Source organism: Micrasema longulum, unplaced genomic scaffold, assembly GCF_059751315.1.
Source record: "Micrasema longulum isolate JH-2025_06_02 unplaced genomic scaffold, ASM5975131v1 h1tg001253l, whole genome shotgun sequence".
Taxonomy (NCBI): Eukaryota; Metazoa; Arthropoda; class Insecta; order Trichoptera; family Brachycentridae; genus Micrasema; species Micrasema longulum.
The window spans coordinates 317,276-333,446 of NW_028278440.1; the positions used below are offsets into that span (position 1 = coordinate 317,276).

The following is a 16,171-nucleotide window of genomic DNA, read 5'->3' on the forward strand; positions in this document are numbered from 1 at the left end:
TGAAATATGATGTACTGTTCCTAATTTAGACTTTAGGTGGGCTTTCTAGCCTGTTTCTTTAACAAGCCATAAATAAAGTACAAGAATGTTTAATCTAATAATTTGAATGTTACTGCTTTTCATTTCAGATTTTTTGTTATTTTTGCATTGCGGATTATCAGTTCATCAAATTCTTAATGAAACACATATTTTTATTTATTTATTGGTGTATAAAGAATCATTGAGTAACCCATTGAAATGCTTCTTTTTTTACATTAATTAACTAAAATTCATAGAATCAATCATTAAATTGCTAATAAATGTTAGTTACATCCAAAAATACATACATGTAATATCGTCATTGATCTATTTGTGAACATTAGTTTTTGAATGAGAACTTATTTGTTTTTACAGCACTTAGCTCAACTTTAAACCACCCAAAATTTTCTTATATCATATTGTTGGGTAATTACTACAACTAGGTAACTTAAAAATCAGCATTTTTGAGTTACCCATTAAAAATGCATACATATTTGTATCTTTCTCGGTGAATTCTTAAAATAGGCCAATTTTGATTCTTTAAAATCATTTTATGATGAGTTTAATGCATGACTTGTCTATTTGTATCATTCATTGTGGGTAACTCACAAATGCTGATTTTTAAGCTATTGTGTGTTGTTTTTGAACAGGAATATTTTTGAAGAATTTTTCCTATTTGTAATTATATTTAAGATTGTCCACAATTATATTTAGTGCGTCTTGTAAATGAACCATCTTACGGTAAATGTATTTAATAATGAGAACTTATAGGAAGATTTCTTAGTGAGAATGGTGTGAACTTCTAGGAGGCTGCTATTTAATTTTTAATTATCTTTTGTACATAATGTTAATTGTACATTAAAAATTCCAGTCTACATCAAATCATTTACATGGATGGCAGAAATCATCCTTCATAGGATAAATTGCCAAAAAAAAAACTAATGAGTTTGCTTTTTTTTTTCAAAAGTATTAATTTATTTACAAAAAAGTGTCCATGGGACTAAAGTCCTGTGTTGGGTTATACCATCCTAGTAATTTTGCTCATCAACATCATCACCGTTCCCTTATCTGCACCTAATGGCTCATCGGGATACCAATCATAGCGTTTCTCAACCGTTTTCGTTACTTGTAGATAAGATGATCAGTCTTACACTTCAGGTGACAGTTCAAGGACTATTGCCGTGTAAATATTACATGTCTACAATGTTTGGAATTGAACCCGAAACCTCTTGCATGGTAGGCAAAGTGCTGAGCACCAGTTCCATGAGGTGGTGATTAAGTTTATTATTCAATCTAATTATTCCATTTTTATAATATCCGTTTACATGCCAATAATTTTTGTTCAGTCAGTCAAAATAAATGGTAGGAAAAAAAAAATATTTACGTATTGAAAAATATATTTATTATATTGTCAAAATGTATTTATTTCACTGCAATCATACATATATAAATTTATTATACAGTTTAATCAACTTAGAAAAAAATTACCCTTGAAATGCATAAATAAGTGCTCATAAAACAAATAAATACTCTTCTCTATATGTCTCATACTAAAAAGTGATTACGTATTTTTTTCTTGTAATTTCACTTTGAAGGTTAACATGGCGATATATTATGTATAAGTATTATGCGTGTATTTGCATGTAGTATTATATTATAAAGGTGGATTCAACAAGTTGTTGATATATAAAATGCAGTTACACAAATCTTTACATAATATCGATGTAATATTATTTATTTTTTGCTGCCATACCATCTGGTAGATTTTAAAAATCAAATTACATTTCTAACCTTTGACTTATGGTTGTACATACAGAATAATTTATGCAATTTTTTTTTGTAACGAATAAACATTTTTGTGAAATCATTGAATGTCAAATCCCAAATAGTACCAATACATCTATTCATATGTATTCCAACACTCGCTATTTCTATTTTTATAGATGTCCATGAAATTTGGACTGATTTCAGTTTTACTTCTCGATTGAATTGCATCGAAGCATTTCACACGTATTGTAAATTGGGGTGTATTTTATTACAGAACTTAGGTCATAAATATCCAATCATATCGCAAGGAAGGGCCGACGAGGCTCCGGCCTCTCTCGTAGTATCTGTGCCCTTAACATCGGCCGGACCCGTTATCCACCTTACCGGACACCAGGTACATTGTCGCACCCCGGGCGTGGTACTAGATACGACTCCGCACTCTCAATACAAGGAGGCGCATCCGACCTAAGCTATTGTCGGCCCATTGCCAAACCAGGGATGTTATGGATGCGGGTTTTACCAACGTTCACAGATGTTGATATAGTAATATTGTGAAATAAAGTAATAGAAATTGTCATTTATCAGCCGAAAGTCATTATTTCCATCCGTCTCAGCTGCATTTGCTATATCTTCGCGATTGCGTATGCCGACGCAGACATCTGAAACATCCCCGGTATTCACTACCAGAACATCCAATACACACACAATTTAACAAACTGGTTTAGTATAATTTAACACATTAATCATCAAACCATTTGGTGTAATACGATAAAGAAAATTATTTGTTTGAGGATTTCGGCCTAGAATATGCAAGGTCGTGGTTGTTTATTTCGGTGTTTGTTTTACAAATTCAAAGGGTTTTCCAATCAAAGTACCGGTCACCAATTATTGTAATAATTGGGCTACCCTTCAGGGCTGAACATCAACTTAAAAGTTTATGTACTTTCCCGCTTATCGGTAGCCAGAATAGGTGATCAATGTGTTAAATGTATTTATAATACCAGTTCTTATTGCAAATAAGTGGTTTTGGCATTGGCCCAACGATACGTAAATTATGATAAAACAATATCTCAAGAATGAGGTTTTGGTGTATTATCAGTTCAGACTTAAAAAATATAAAACTTAGCTAGATCTCCAATAGAAAATAGTTTTTAATGCATTTATTTTTGATTAAGTAGTTTCTTTTATCCCACTTTTATGGGGGAAATTTCTCATACAGATAGATTCGGGTTATTGCATGGTGTGATAATAAAATGTAAAATTGTAGTTAATGTAATGTCATGACAAAATACAAAAGCATTTGAAAACATTCATAGATTTATTATAAATGCTGATTCAAGGGCTTGGGAATACCTAGAGGTTTTATCAAGATGATATTTCAATGCTTTGTTCTGGGTTTATCCACGTGACAATTTTTGTTTCTGATAATATTCATCATTATAAAAAAAATTGTTATTAAACATACAGTATTATGGGTTATGTGTCTTCTGAAAACTTGTAGGATACGAGGTATTGTTTTATTGTAAGCAAAATGTTTTCTTTTGAACCTTCAAATGAACATTTGTATACTTTACATCTTACACACAACCACAATTTATTTTTTTTCAATAAACTAATTTAATGTCATCACTGGAAAATATAAGGGGCAGAGAGGTGGACTATTAAAAATAAAATTACATATTTGGGAGTGTTCAATCTCTTGCAAAAGTCTCACACTATAAAGTTATGAAAATAATAACACTGAACAACAATGATTTCAGAGATATATAAATAAAATTACTTTGTTTTATGAACCACTTTTTATGGACACAACCGTCTACAGCAACTACACGTTGCCCTCTTCAGGGTTTATAATAACCAAACATACATAAGTAAAAGAAACAGTGAACAGATTAGTGGGTGTCGATGAGGATAGAAGAGGGGGTAATTGGGTTTAAGATAAGGTTAGACTTGGTGAAAATGTTTAAAAATGAGGCTTTGACTTAAGTTTAATTGATTATTTAAATTTTGTTTGATGGCTTTTTTTATTTCAACAATTTCCAAATTTTTTAGTTGTTATTTTGAAGATGGAATTGAAATATTACATTTAATTTATTTTTTTTATATAGAAAAAGAAATATTTGCGTTCTTATGATTTACCCAAATATTTCATTTTGAGGGCCATTTTCAACGAGTTGTAAATAACTCACTATTAGAAAATGGGAATCAAGTTGGGGTAGAGTAGGATTCGAACCACGGACCTTTGGTCCGTGAGTCCGAGACACTAGCCACGGGGACGACAACCCAATTTAATAAAACAAATCTAACCCTACCTTAAACACAATTACCTCCTGCTCTATCCTTATCGACACCCACTAATCTGTTCACTGTTTCTTTTACATGTGTATTAGTTATTATATAACCTTGAAGAGAAACTAGTCGGTTGTGTCAGTAAAAAGTGGTTCATAAAACAAAGTCATTTTATTTATATATCTCTACAATATAACAATGATCCACAAGTTAGCGCTACAAATATCCAAAATATAACAATGCTTTCTTACAAAAACAATTCTCAGTGATTCTTATGTAATTTTTCCTACTGAATCTGAATATGCTATCAGAATTTGTCCATAGGGCACCATTTTTCGTAATTATATGCTTTACTCCTAAATTTGCATATCTTGTCCTTTAAATTTAATTCTTCAAATTCCTAATTTTCGAAGCCGCTTTAAACCAATACTCCTTTAACTATCCATTTTTATTCACCTATTAGTCTGGATAAATTTGATTTTGGGGAATAACCGGACTTTAGGTTCCTGATAATGAGTAATTGTGGGGTTTTACACGTATTTGGGAATAATGTGTTATTTTATAAATTATTTTATTTCATTACTGTTGTTTGTGAAGTGCAAATCCTGTTTCACACTTTGACTAACAGAATTTATGAACCCTCTAGTTTTGTTAAAATCAATTGGTTAACTTGACAATGCCACGCAACTGTGTGAAGTCCAGACAGATTTTGCCACGTGTGGAGAAGTGACTTTCAAGCCCCAATAAAGAAAAATAACCCAATTATTTCAAAGGTTATGAGCTGTCCTTTGGGTGTAAATTTAGAGATGAGGATAAAGTTTGTGCCCCGTATCTGCTGTTCACCATGTATTGAGAGATTTCTCAAGATATCAGCCACATTGAATCATCCTGCATTAGAAAATAAAACAAAAACATGTTTGAAAACTATTATTGGGACCTTGGAACTGACAAGCCAGCAATGAAATGCAGACACAATTAAGTAACAGAATATGTTTCATAAATAAATCATAATATTATGCACCTACATTTTTCCTAAAATCTAATTTCTGCAATTTTTAACATGTTTACTCTAAAGCCTTACATGCGGGAAAAAAAATGGTAAGCAGATTCGGAATTAGCAAGAAAATTTCTAAAAGAATCACCTTATTTAGTTCTTGTAACATTCAAAAACTTTAACTTTGTCGATCAGTGTAATCAGAATAATTTTATATTGTTTTTATCTGGCTTTTCGATAGTATAAATGATTTATAACTACCATGTCAATTCAAAGTTATTTCAATGCAGTAAAAATTCGGTGTTTTGCATTTTTCCATTCCAGCAGCAATATTAGTGCTCGATTGATAATTCAAATAAATTTATAGCATAAGAAAACCTCTAAAATGTCTCAAGAAAGCACTGAATTCTTAGCCTCCTTGTATTTTGAGTCTATTGTGTCCAATCGTGTGATATTAACAAATTACATTTCTTTCCGTGATTTTGGAAATTGAGGCAAAACTAACAATTGTAATGTTGTTCAATTTATTTGAACATTACATCTTCACACCACACGTCCATATTCTTCTGGGATAGCACTTTTCTCTGTACAAATTGTCTTCTAATCCTAACTCAGTCCAAAACTTACTATCCAGCATGTCATCTCTTCTTGTCCTTGCACAATTCTTAAATTTACACTCCCCTGACTTCAAAATACAAACATTAATTAAACGAATTTTTCATAATGTCCAGTAGATTATTTTTAAGTAAGTTTTTTTAGATGCATCTGTATTTTTTGCATAGTTTTTATGAGTGAAATATGTACTTACTATTTTAGTAAATCATTTGATATTTGCTTCTGTCTAAAGGTTAAAAGCACGTATATAAACAATGAGCCTAGGAAATCCACCAAGAAGTAAATTTACTTTTGCATTATATTCGTTATCTCCCCGGGGTATTGGGAAAACCCTTCTAATATTACAAAATAATCTTAACGTGTTTAGGGTTAAAATTCATTCTTCTTCAAATTGGCATACCAAATTGCTCAAATCAAGTCATTTGTTACATGATGGTAAGATAATAGTCTTACACTTTGAAAAATTCAGAAATGCAAGACGGAAACTAATATATTGTAGTGATAAAACACCCTATATGTCAACCTTTTCGGAAATTGAACCCTGCACCTCATGCATAGTAGCTAACCAGGAGGCACGCAAAATACATTAATTAAAATTTAATCTTGAGATATGTGTTTGCGACAGGTAATAACCCTAAACATCATGTAAATAATATTACAATCTTCTGAAAATGAAAAGATAACTAGACTTTGAAAAAAAATTTTTTGAAACCTTAAAATATAATTATGTATTAAGTGATGGATAGTAAGTAGTCCTTTGTTTCTGCTTTTACATTCTCATTGTTCTTTTCTCATAACAAAAATTAACACAATTGGGTTGTTATACATACCTAATGTATATAAATTTGTATTATTATGTAATGTTTTTTTTTCTGAATAAAGACTAGGTATTTAAAAATATGTAATATATACATGTAATAATTAAATAAAAAATAATCACGTAATTGGTATAGGTATTTTTTTTTTCAAATGGAGAATATAAGTAATGGCATGTTATTTGGCATTTTTGATTTGTTTATTAGTATGGGTATGTGTTCTATTTGTGTTCGTATGTATTATTATTAACCATCACTGTGCACTTTAAATGTAACCATAGTTCTTGGTTACAAAGGTCTACAGTGAATACAGGGAAAGTGTCGATAGCCTGAATGCTGTTAAAATGCAATCCCTCAGACGGAGGCGTGGTCTGACAATAGGCGCACATACATCGAGATCTGTACATGATTATTAAGAAAGGGGGGTTCTGCGATGGTTTGAATGAACAGCATAAGAGCGACTTAAAAAACACACTTAATAAAGTTAGTGGGGGTCCGTTATTACTTAATGTGTAGTCTACATCTCTTAGTTCATTTTTTCCGAAAACAATAATATATTATTATCATTCATTATTCCCTTTTCACATCTAATGGTGCATAGGGCACTGCATTGATACACCAATTGCAGCGTAACTTAATAATTTTTTGTTACATGAAAGTAAGATGATCAGTCTTACGCTTCAGGCGCCAGTACAGGGACTATGAAATATTCTAGTGTAAAAACATATTTTTAAATAAATAGTTCATGTCAACCATGTCAGGAATCGAACCCGAGACCTCTTGCACGGTAATAGAAGCGCTGACCGCTACACACACGAGGCCGACAAGAATATATAATATAAGACAAATCAGTTAACGGATATTACTGGTGCACGACGATATTTAAAATAAATATTTTCTTTGTTTATCTGTCTGTTTATAATTGCATGCATTTCACTTTATAACCAATGCTAATAAGTTTTGTGTGTTTTTTTAATGGTGCATGCTTGAGTCTGTCATAGAGATCATGATCCAACCGACTGTTTTGACATAACTAAAAAATGTATTAGATGCATATAGATTTTATATGGAAAGTGAGTCAAATCATTTGACCATTATATGGAAATGTTTACTTTTTTTTATGTACCACTCTCGCGAATGGATCATGTCATTTCTATTTTGTTCAATATTTTATTTTACCAGCACATAAAGATTCACTTTAAAATTCTCAATGGGTGAGTACAACTTTGTCAAATTCCAAACAAGTTTATTCAAATATTTATATGTTGAAACTCGAATAAGTTTTCTCTGATGTTTAAGTTTGTCTATCATTTTATGTGTTGCATAAAATCTTATTAATTTATTGTGGATTGTTGATATTTAAAATTTTTTGTCAGTAAAACAGCATTTGTTAAAAGCTTTACTATTTGCTTCAGTTTAAAGAAAAGTTTTGCAGAACATAACAGAAACCTGTTTTGATGAAGATAAAATTTTGAGGAATGAACTTATGGGCATTCTTTCAAAAAATATATACACAAACAAACAGTGAGAATTCATTATTCTATTATGTAAATTGCGTATATGTGTACACTGGATTTTATAAACAATAAATTATTAAAACCCTTTTCATTTTCAGGAAAGTAATCCAGATTCCATATTCATTACTCCGCCTTCTCCTGGTCCCTCCACTAGCAGTTGGGGTCTTAAGATCGCATACGAACCTCAAACCTCTCAGCTTGCTCAATCAGATGACTTGATCATTGATGAAAGTCACTCATCAAGAAGGTAACTTACCGCTATGAAATGAGTTCATATTATGATAAAATGACATGGTTATAAAATGGGATGATGATTGAAATACAGGTAAACGTCATTTTGCATCGGTTCGATTTATAACTACGCCGGTTGGTGGCGGCGTGGATTCCCCGGTTCAGCCGACACCAAACGACAGTAGGCGCCGCGATTCTTATAGCAGACGCACTTTTACACGTTGTCTTATTCTAGCATATTGTGCGTGTGAAATTGTTTCCAATTTAGTTTTCATTTTGTTTTTAAGAAAAATAAAAAGGTAGGATTATATATTTTTTTTATTATTCAAATTTAAAGAATATTCAAATATTTGTAGTCTATGCTATGATTCTGCAAGAAAGGAAGCAACAATCAAAACAAATGATTTTAGATACTTTTTTTAAAAAAAGTGTTAGAATTTAATTTAGCACCGACGAACTGGTGAGTGCGTATTTATTATTAAAAATTTATTATTTATTTTGTAAACTAATTTAAACTGTATTTATTAAATGCATTTATAATTTATTTTGAATATATATAGAATATGTATTAAATAAACATGTTAAATTTTGACACGGAACCTAACCTTATATCTTCCATTAAATTTGTGTTCATATTACGCTGATTTTTTTACGCCGGCGTCTCGGAACGGAATCCTGATGTGAAACGATGTTACCTGTATTTGGAAAAATTTATAAAATTTTGACTGTCCAGATTAAAAATACCACGTAAACCTATGTTTTTAATATAATTTGATTTATAGTTATATTTTTATTGAAAAACTTTGCGGGTCTGTCTTTAAACCTTATCTTTGTTGTGTAACTTTATCACTATTGACTGTATGTTTCTGTAAAAAAATAAACAAAGGACGCCTACTTACATGGTGAATGACAGTTATATCATCATAACGGTTGTTTAGGATTTGTAATAGATTTGTAGATTCATTTTTAAAATCCCTCGAGAGGTTCAGAAACAATGGAGTGCTGATTCTCGATCAGCATAGATCAAACCATTGCCCTAATGCACCAATGTCCCGTTTTTGTTGTTTTGTAAACTCAAGACTAGATCTGGACTTTTCAGTTTAAGTCTACCAAGATTTATAAAGTAACACTAAATAAATACTCCAGATCTTGTCTTAATGTCCTTGAATGTTTTGTTAAACTCTGTTTGCAATTTCGACTTTATTAAAAATATATCTAATTTTTATAAATGAATAATGCCCGTTAATTAATTAAACAAATAAGACTACATTTTCACGCAACTACAAAGTATTAAATTATTTCCCCATTTTTTTATGAATCTTGTATTTATTTTTTTTTAAATCCATTGTTTTAAACCAACATATGTTATGCTTCTCTAGATCTGAAGCTATTGATGCTAAACATGGAGAAAAATCTCCGGATAACATCTCATTAAGAAACAAGAAGAGGGCTCCTCCGGGTAAGTTCAGAAAGATGATTTATTTATATTAATAAAACTCACGTGATATTAAAACTAATTTTGGTATTATCAAATCATTTAGCAACGTCATCTCCAGTAATTATGATGCCTCGTAAGAAGAAAAGAGATATTGGTGCTGAAGGACAGGACACCATTGTCTGTGTTTCCCCATCTAGCTCTCCGGGTTTGTGTTCCAATCTCATATCACTTATAAATTGAGTCATATTTCATGATCGCTTTTGGAGTATTTCAATTTATTATTTTTATTACAGAAAGATCATCTGCAAAAGTGACTAAGCCTCCTGTAGAGAAGTAAGTATTGTCTTCAATATTCTTTTGCGCTTAAAAATACTCAATGTAATTTTGCAATTATGTATTTATATTAGTTTATCTTGTGTTCAAATAAGACCAGGGCCCCGATTACAATAGGAAGTTAACAGAGTTATCTTCGACTGTCTATAAAGAAAAATTGATATTTGTGTACGAAAATAAGTATTTAAATTTTTTTTCTTATTTATATATTTACTGTAAATTTTTGATGGAATTCCATTGCAATGATGTAATAACTTATATTTACAAATAAGTTATTAAATAAAATACTTGTTACACTTGGTACATCTTCAGACTGGACCAGTCTGAAGATGCCCATTAGAGGGTGAAAGCGCTAATTGGTCAAAGAAAATAAGTGTACTTGCACAAACATTTAAAGTATCTTCATCGGTTACCTAAAATTGAACATGTTTAAAAGAAAAAAATGTATGCAAATTCTGCTTTTCATACAGAAAACTTAATTTTACTTTGTAGATAAAATTGAAGATAAATTTTAACTTCCCATTGTAATCAGGGCCCTAGAATTAAAAAAACAATAACAATGTAAGCTCAATTATCCATCAATATTTATTTTATAACGAAAAGAATCCTTCAGTGACAGATTTGCGTAGATCTTTTAGAAGAAAATTAAGCAAAATTCGCAGAACACACCAAAGATCGACTTGTTTACACTGCTGCCATGAACAAACTACATGACAGATTGTGCTAAAAATTAAAAAATCATTCACAATGATGGCTTAGTGACATAATGCATTATCATGGTGCAAAATCCAAGGGTTGTTCTTCCAGAAATCTGGCCTTTTTCTGCGGATGTTCTCTCTCAAACGTCTCATAATGCACAAGTAATATTGTTTATTCAGTGTTTGGCTGTCAGGAAGAAATTCCGAGTGAACGATACCACAAATATTGAAGAAAACAGTGAGCATGTTCTTGATTTTCGAGCGACTTTGACCTAGTTTTTTCGGTTTCGGTTCATTGGGCAAGCACCATTCAGACTCCTGTTGGCTAGTTTGCATGTCGTACTCATAAACCCATGTCTTGTCGCCAGTTACGATGCCCTCTATGAATGTGGGGTCCATTCTGGCTTGTTCCACCATGTCCTCAGCCAATTTCAAGTTCGTTGCTGCATTTGGAAAAAAATCAGCATTTTTGGAACAAGTCAATCATCTGAAATCATTCGAGCTTATTCGAGAAAGATGTTCACGTGCAAGCTCTCTCAAGCTATAATGATGATTTTCAAGCACTAATTTCTTTACTTGGTCATTGTTTTCTTCAGTATTCGACGTTGAAGGACGTCCAAGACGAGAAGAGTCTTCAATCACTTCACGACCCTCTTTGAACGCTTTGTACCACTGAAATGCTCTTGTTCTCAATATAGTAGAGTCAACGTAGGCTTTCTGCTTTTTTTTTTCAATGCGTCTGAACCCGAAATTTCATTCGCAGCACAAAATTTAAGACAAATTCTTTGTCAATTTTTTTCACACGCACTTAAGTACAGCCAATATTTTTGACTGCTGACAACGTACTAAATGACAGATCGGGCTCAAACTTACCGTCAATATAGAGTACAGTTGTGCCAACTTAGTGAAAAAAAAAACTGAAAAATCATTTACGCTGGCCTTTTACATTACTAGAATGTATGTTTATGACAGTCCTACCAACCTCAGAAAGAAAAAAAATATCAATGTCTTGAGCATGGTGCTTTTAAATTACAAATTCTGGATTATATTTGTGTGGTGTCAGTGTTAATCTATTTTCCTGCAGAGATAGCAAGCCTGTCTATCTCTAGGACAGTATCTTGGTCCATTGTCTTGTCCTTCAAATTACTATGGTCAATAGGTCTAATGCAATCGGACAATAGGGATAGGACAATTTTGTATTGTCCTTGTGTGAGTGTTACTTTAACTCTTAAAAGACTGCTCTAAAAAAATACCCCTAGAGGCGGTGCTCTTTGTTGATGTATAGATGACCCAAGTTTTTTAATAGAAATATTTAAACACAAAAATTTAACACAGAATATTATATCGTTGGTCGGTGTGCATTACCTACATCCAATCTATTAAATGAACTTTTTCCAGGTGACAGTAAGAACTGTTCTTAAAATCAAATCTAACACATAATTTACTCTGATTTGCGGTACTGTTCTTCTTCAGAAAGCTCGCATATTATTAGGCAACATCCCCCAAAATGAAAATATCATTTTTGCCAAAATTGTAGATTGGCGTAATGCACGCCGACTGAAGAAATACTGTTTAATAATCTATTTTCCATAATTTATAAAAATATAATATAATTTAGGCATGTTACAGTACAATACAACTTCATTATTTAAAAAAAATAAGAGTATTAAGTTTTGTATTCTATATAGACTCATGTGACATCACAGACACACAAGGGTCAAGTAAACGACGTACTTGTGTTGCAGGATGTATCGAGCGCCACACATGCTAGGTAATGAGCTGAATCCTGAGAGCGCAGCGGCCGCTCGCTTGTCGGAGCACCTGAACGCAGAACTGGCCGCCCACTCGGTCTTCCGTGCCCCCTCGCCCCTCGTCCACCCTCCCCTCATGAATCGAGCCACCTCAGTAATTTACCAACTTTATTTTAAATCATTATTAGTATCTTTTATTTATAATTTTTCTACATATCTCTAAAATAGTTGCAACTCAAAAAGCGGGACTGCATTTTTTAAATTCTTTTTAAAAATATGTTTTACATATTAAGGCAAAAAATTAAACACAATAATATGTACCACGCCAAAAAAAAGACAACCTATGCTTTGTGTGGAACTATATACCTGTGATATTTGGTCAGAGTCTGATAGGTGTAAAATTGCTCATCTTGAGATATGTACACAATTCAACTATATTTTAAACGTAAAATTCACTAATTTTAACTGGTTTAGAAGATATATCATTACGTTTGTATTAAAATACTATCAAATTTATTAGCTTTACATTTATACCCGATTTATAGAACTTCTATTGTAAATTTAAACTTTGCACTTATCATATTTTGACCAAATACCACTGATATAATATCGTGGGTATACTGGCAAAAAACTTTAACTCTCAAATCCCTGTTTTGAGAATTCAAGCATTTAAGTTTTGTTCCAATTTTACTCTTTTATATATTATTTAAATATAGTAAGATGTTAAGTACTTATTTAAGAACATGTTTTTAATTTTTCCGTTTCTTAATTTTATATTAAGTAAATATTAAGTTATTTAAAGCTTTTAGCTTAAATAAAATACTGGGTATAAGACTTAACCTTAAATTTATTTTTAAAACTACAGATATATGAAATTTAATATGACTTAGTGTATTTTTCCAGTTTGTGAGTGTTAAAAACTTTACAATACTGCATCATTAAGTCAAATCCGCATATTTTCGAGTTTACAACATTTTTGCCAGTATACCCACGGTATGTTAACAAAAGCACAATATAAATGTTTTTGTTTTTTAAAAAATATTATGTTAAAAGGGAACAATTACTTATGGTGGTTGATACACAATTTTTTTAGCTTTAAGTTCTGTTTTGTTTGTGTTTTTTAAATTATTGCTTCTTAAAATCATGTATTTTTTATTGAGTTTTTTTCACCTTTAAAGCAATGCCGAAGTGTCATATATATTTAGATTTGTCCTTAAAAATACTGTAAAATTTTGAAAGTTGATTGTCATTAAGAAAACAGTTAAAATATCACATCGGCATTCAAATAAGTCTTAATTTAAGTGTGACATAAATCAAACGGGTAGCAAATTGTATAGCTAGAATTTTGTCATTTTTTAAAATCATATTAGAGTATTTTTTATGATTTATTCTGTATACATACTTGCCTAAAAATAAAATAATTTTTGAGTTATAACTATTTTATCGGATGTGTGATATTTCTTGACTCAACTTCATAGTAAATCATTTTAATTGTTGGAACAGTCTTCCGGAAGAAGTGGTCAATTTTGGTTAATATGTTCAATAATCTTATTTACCATTATAATACTGTTTATCCCTTATATTTAAATAAAAAAATATTGCAAACCACTCACCAGTTTTGATCATCAACCCCTTGGAATAACAAAGTTTCAACTAACTATTTAAGTTTATTTGAGTCACAGAAAACAGTTCTACTTGCAATAGTCTTTATTCCTTTGTACACACTAACACCATCTACTTGATATTAAAGGAATTAGGAAGTGTTAAAAGTTTCAACTGCATCCAGTTATTTGATACAATTTGTGAAAAAAGGTTCACAAATTGTATTAAATAGTAAAGTATCAGTGTCAAGTGGAGCCTCAGAATAACAATTTGCGACTCGCTTATATAGCCGCCCGTACGGACAAAAACCATTCTAGGATTATCAATCACAAAGCTAGTCAGAGTTTGCAGCAAAACAACGGGCCATAGGTACTTAGGTTGAGAATTGCAAACGCAGCGACAAACCAGACGGCCGTTATACGTTTGTTGTTTAATCAAAAATAGAGCAAAAGGGGCGTCTCTATAAGCCGGTCGCGAATTATTACTCTGAGAGTGGAACCTTGTTATTCTATCTATATTATGCCTTGGGCCGCATGCCAATGTGAATGTTGAGAGACTGATTGCCTAGGAGAGACTGATTCTGTATCTTGACACTACAAATGTGATCATTAGTGTCGATTTAGGAATTGTCATTTCAGAGTTCTCGGGGCAGTGGGCCCCAGTCTGGGGCAGGGCCGAGCTCCGAGGGGGCTGGACTCGGGGGCAGCACCCAGAGTCTCGACCAGCTGCTGGAGAGGCAGTGGGAGCAAGGCTCGCAATTCCTCATGGAACAAGCGCAACATTTTGACAGTAACTATTTTTTATATTTTTCCTTGCAGAAGAAAACAACAACAATCATTTATTAGATAAAAAATGCGTAATCATTAATAATTTCCCTATCTGCACCTAATGGTGCACAGGGCACTGCATGGTATACCAACACCGACACCAACAGGCATGTTGCCAAGCCTCTTCTAGACACTTTTTGCGCTGAATTTCTTTATCTCATCTCCATCTCACTAGATGTACCTGTAATTAATCATGCACTTCCTGGTGGTGTTCCTAGGACACCAAGGGGCATTCTCTCTAACTCGCAATACCTTAGTTTGGAAGCACTGTAATAATTCAATATTAAATTAAGTATTTAAAAATATATAAAAAATAATTCAATAAAATTTATGAAACCTGTACAGTCCTCCTTAGAACAGGTTTCTCTAGGGAACTACTAAATTAGTTATGTTTAAAAAATATTTTGTATAGTAAAAGAATAGTAAAAATGGTAAAGCTGACATAAATAATGGAAAATAAATACTAAACTCGATGACGACTCGACATTTGGTATTCAGTTAATTCACTCTCTGTTACACTTTTCAATCTAAGTATTTTTCTTTGCCTTTTCATTAATTAATATGGAATTACAAAAAAGAGTTTTTTTCCAGTTGCATCATTGTTGTCGTGCCTCCATCAATTGCGTACGGAAAACGTTCGGCTTCAGGACTATATAGGGTCATTATCGCAACGAAGAGACCATCTTCTAGCTGTTAATGCTCGTTTGGCCATTCCATTAAATACAGGTAGGTACTCAAAACCTCTATCTATGCTAAAGAGAAGTGTTTAAATAAACTACCCCACTGGACAAAAAAACTACAAGCCTGCCGAAAAATATCATAATTACAAATAATAATGAATTATTCTCTAGATGCATTATTTTTGTATCGGTTAACATATTGAAGGCTACTTTTCCATTAATATAAAAAGTTTTTTTAATGTTTTGTATTTAGAAACTGCCATTATATAATATCAGATATCACATTTCCTGAATCTACCACCATCCATTCCCTTTCCGCACCTAATGGTGCATAGGGCACTGCTTTGGTACAACAATTGCAGCGTATCTTGATCATTTTTGTTACATGAAGGTAAGATGATCAGTCTTACGCTTCAGGTACCAGTTCAGGGACTATGAAATATTCTAGTGTAAAAACACCCTTTTAAATAAATATTTCATATCATCCATGTCGGGAATCGAACCCGAGACCTCTTGCATGGTAGGCAAACGCGCTGACCATTACACCACGAGGCCGACAGAATCCTGATTTCCCGAATCTCGCACCTATAAAAATT

General features: G+C 32.0%; 1 protein-coding gene across 1 annotated transcript in view; it reads left to right on the forward strand.

The window, feature by feature from the left end:
* Positions 1-16,171, forward strand: part of Alh (coiled coil domain containing protein Alhambra) — a 61,212-nt gene that overhangs the window by 26,846 nt on the left and 18,195 nt on the right. Inside the window, exons 16-22 of the mRNA XM_088234521.1 lie at positions 8,114-8,262; positions 9,626-9,705; positions 9,788-9,889; positions 9,978-10,017; positions 12,461-12,620; positions 14,707-14,857; positions 15,487-15,621. Of these exons, the coding sequence (XP_088090647.1) occupies positions 8,114-8,262; positions 9,626-9,705; positions 9,788-9,889; positions 9,978-10,017; positions 12,461-12,620; positions 14,707-14,857; positions 15,487-15,621 (817 nt within the window). The remainder of the gene's footprint in view (positions 1-8,113; positions 8,263-9,625; positions 9,706-9,787; positions 9,890-9,977; positions 10,018-12,460; positions 12,621-14,706; positions 14,858-15,486; positions 15,622-16,171) is intronic.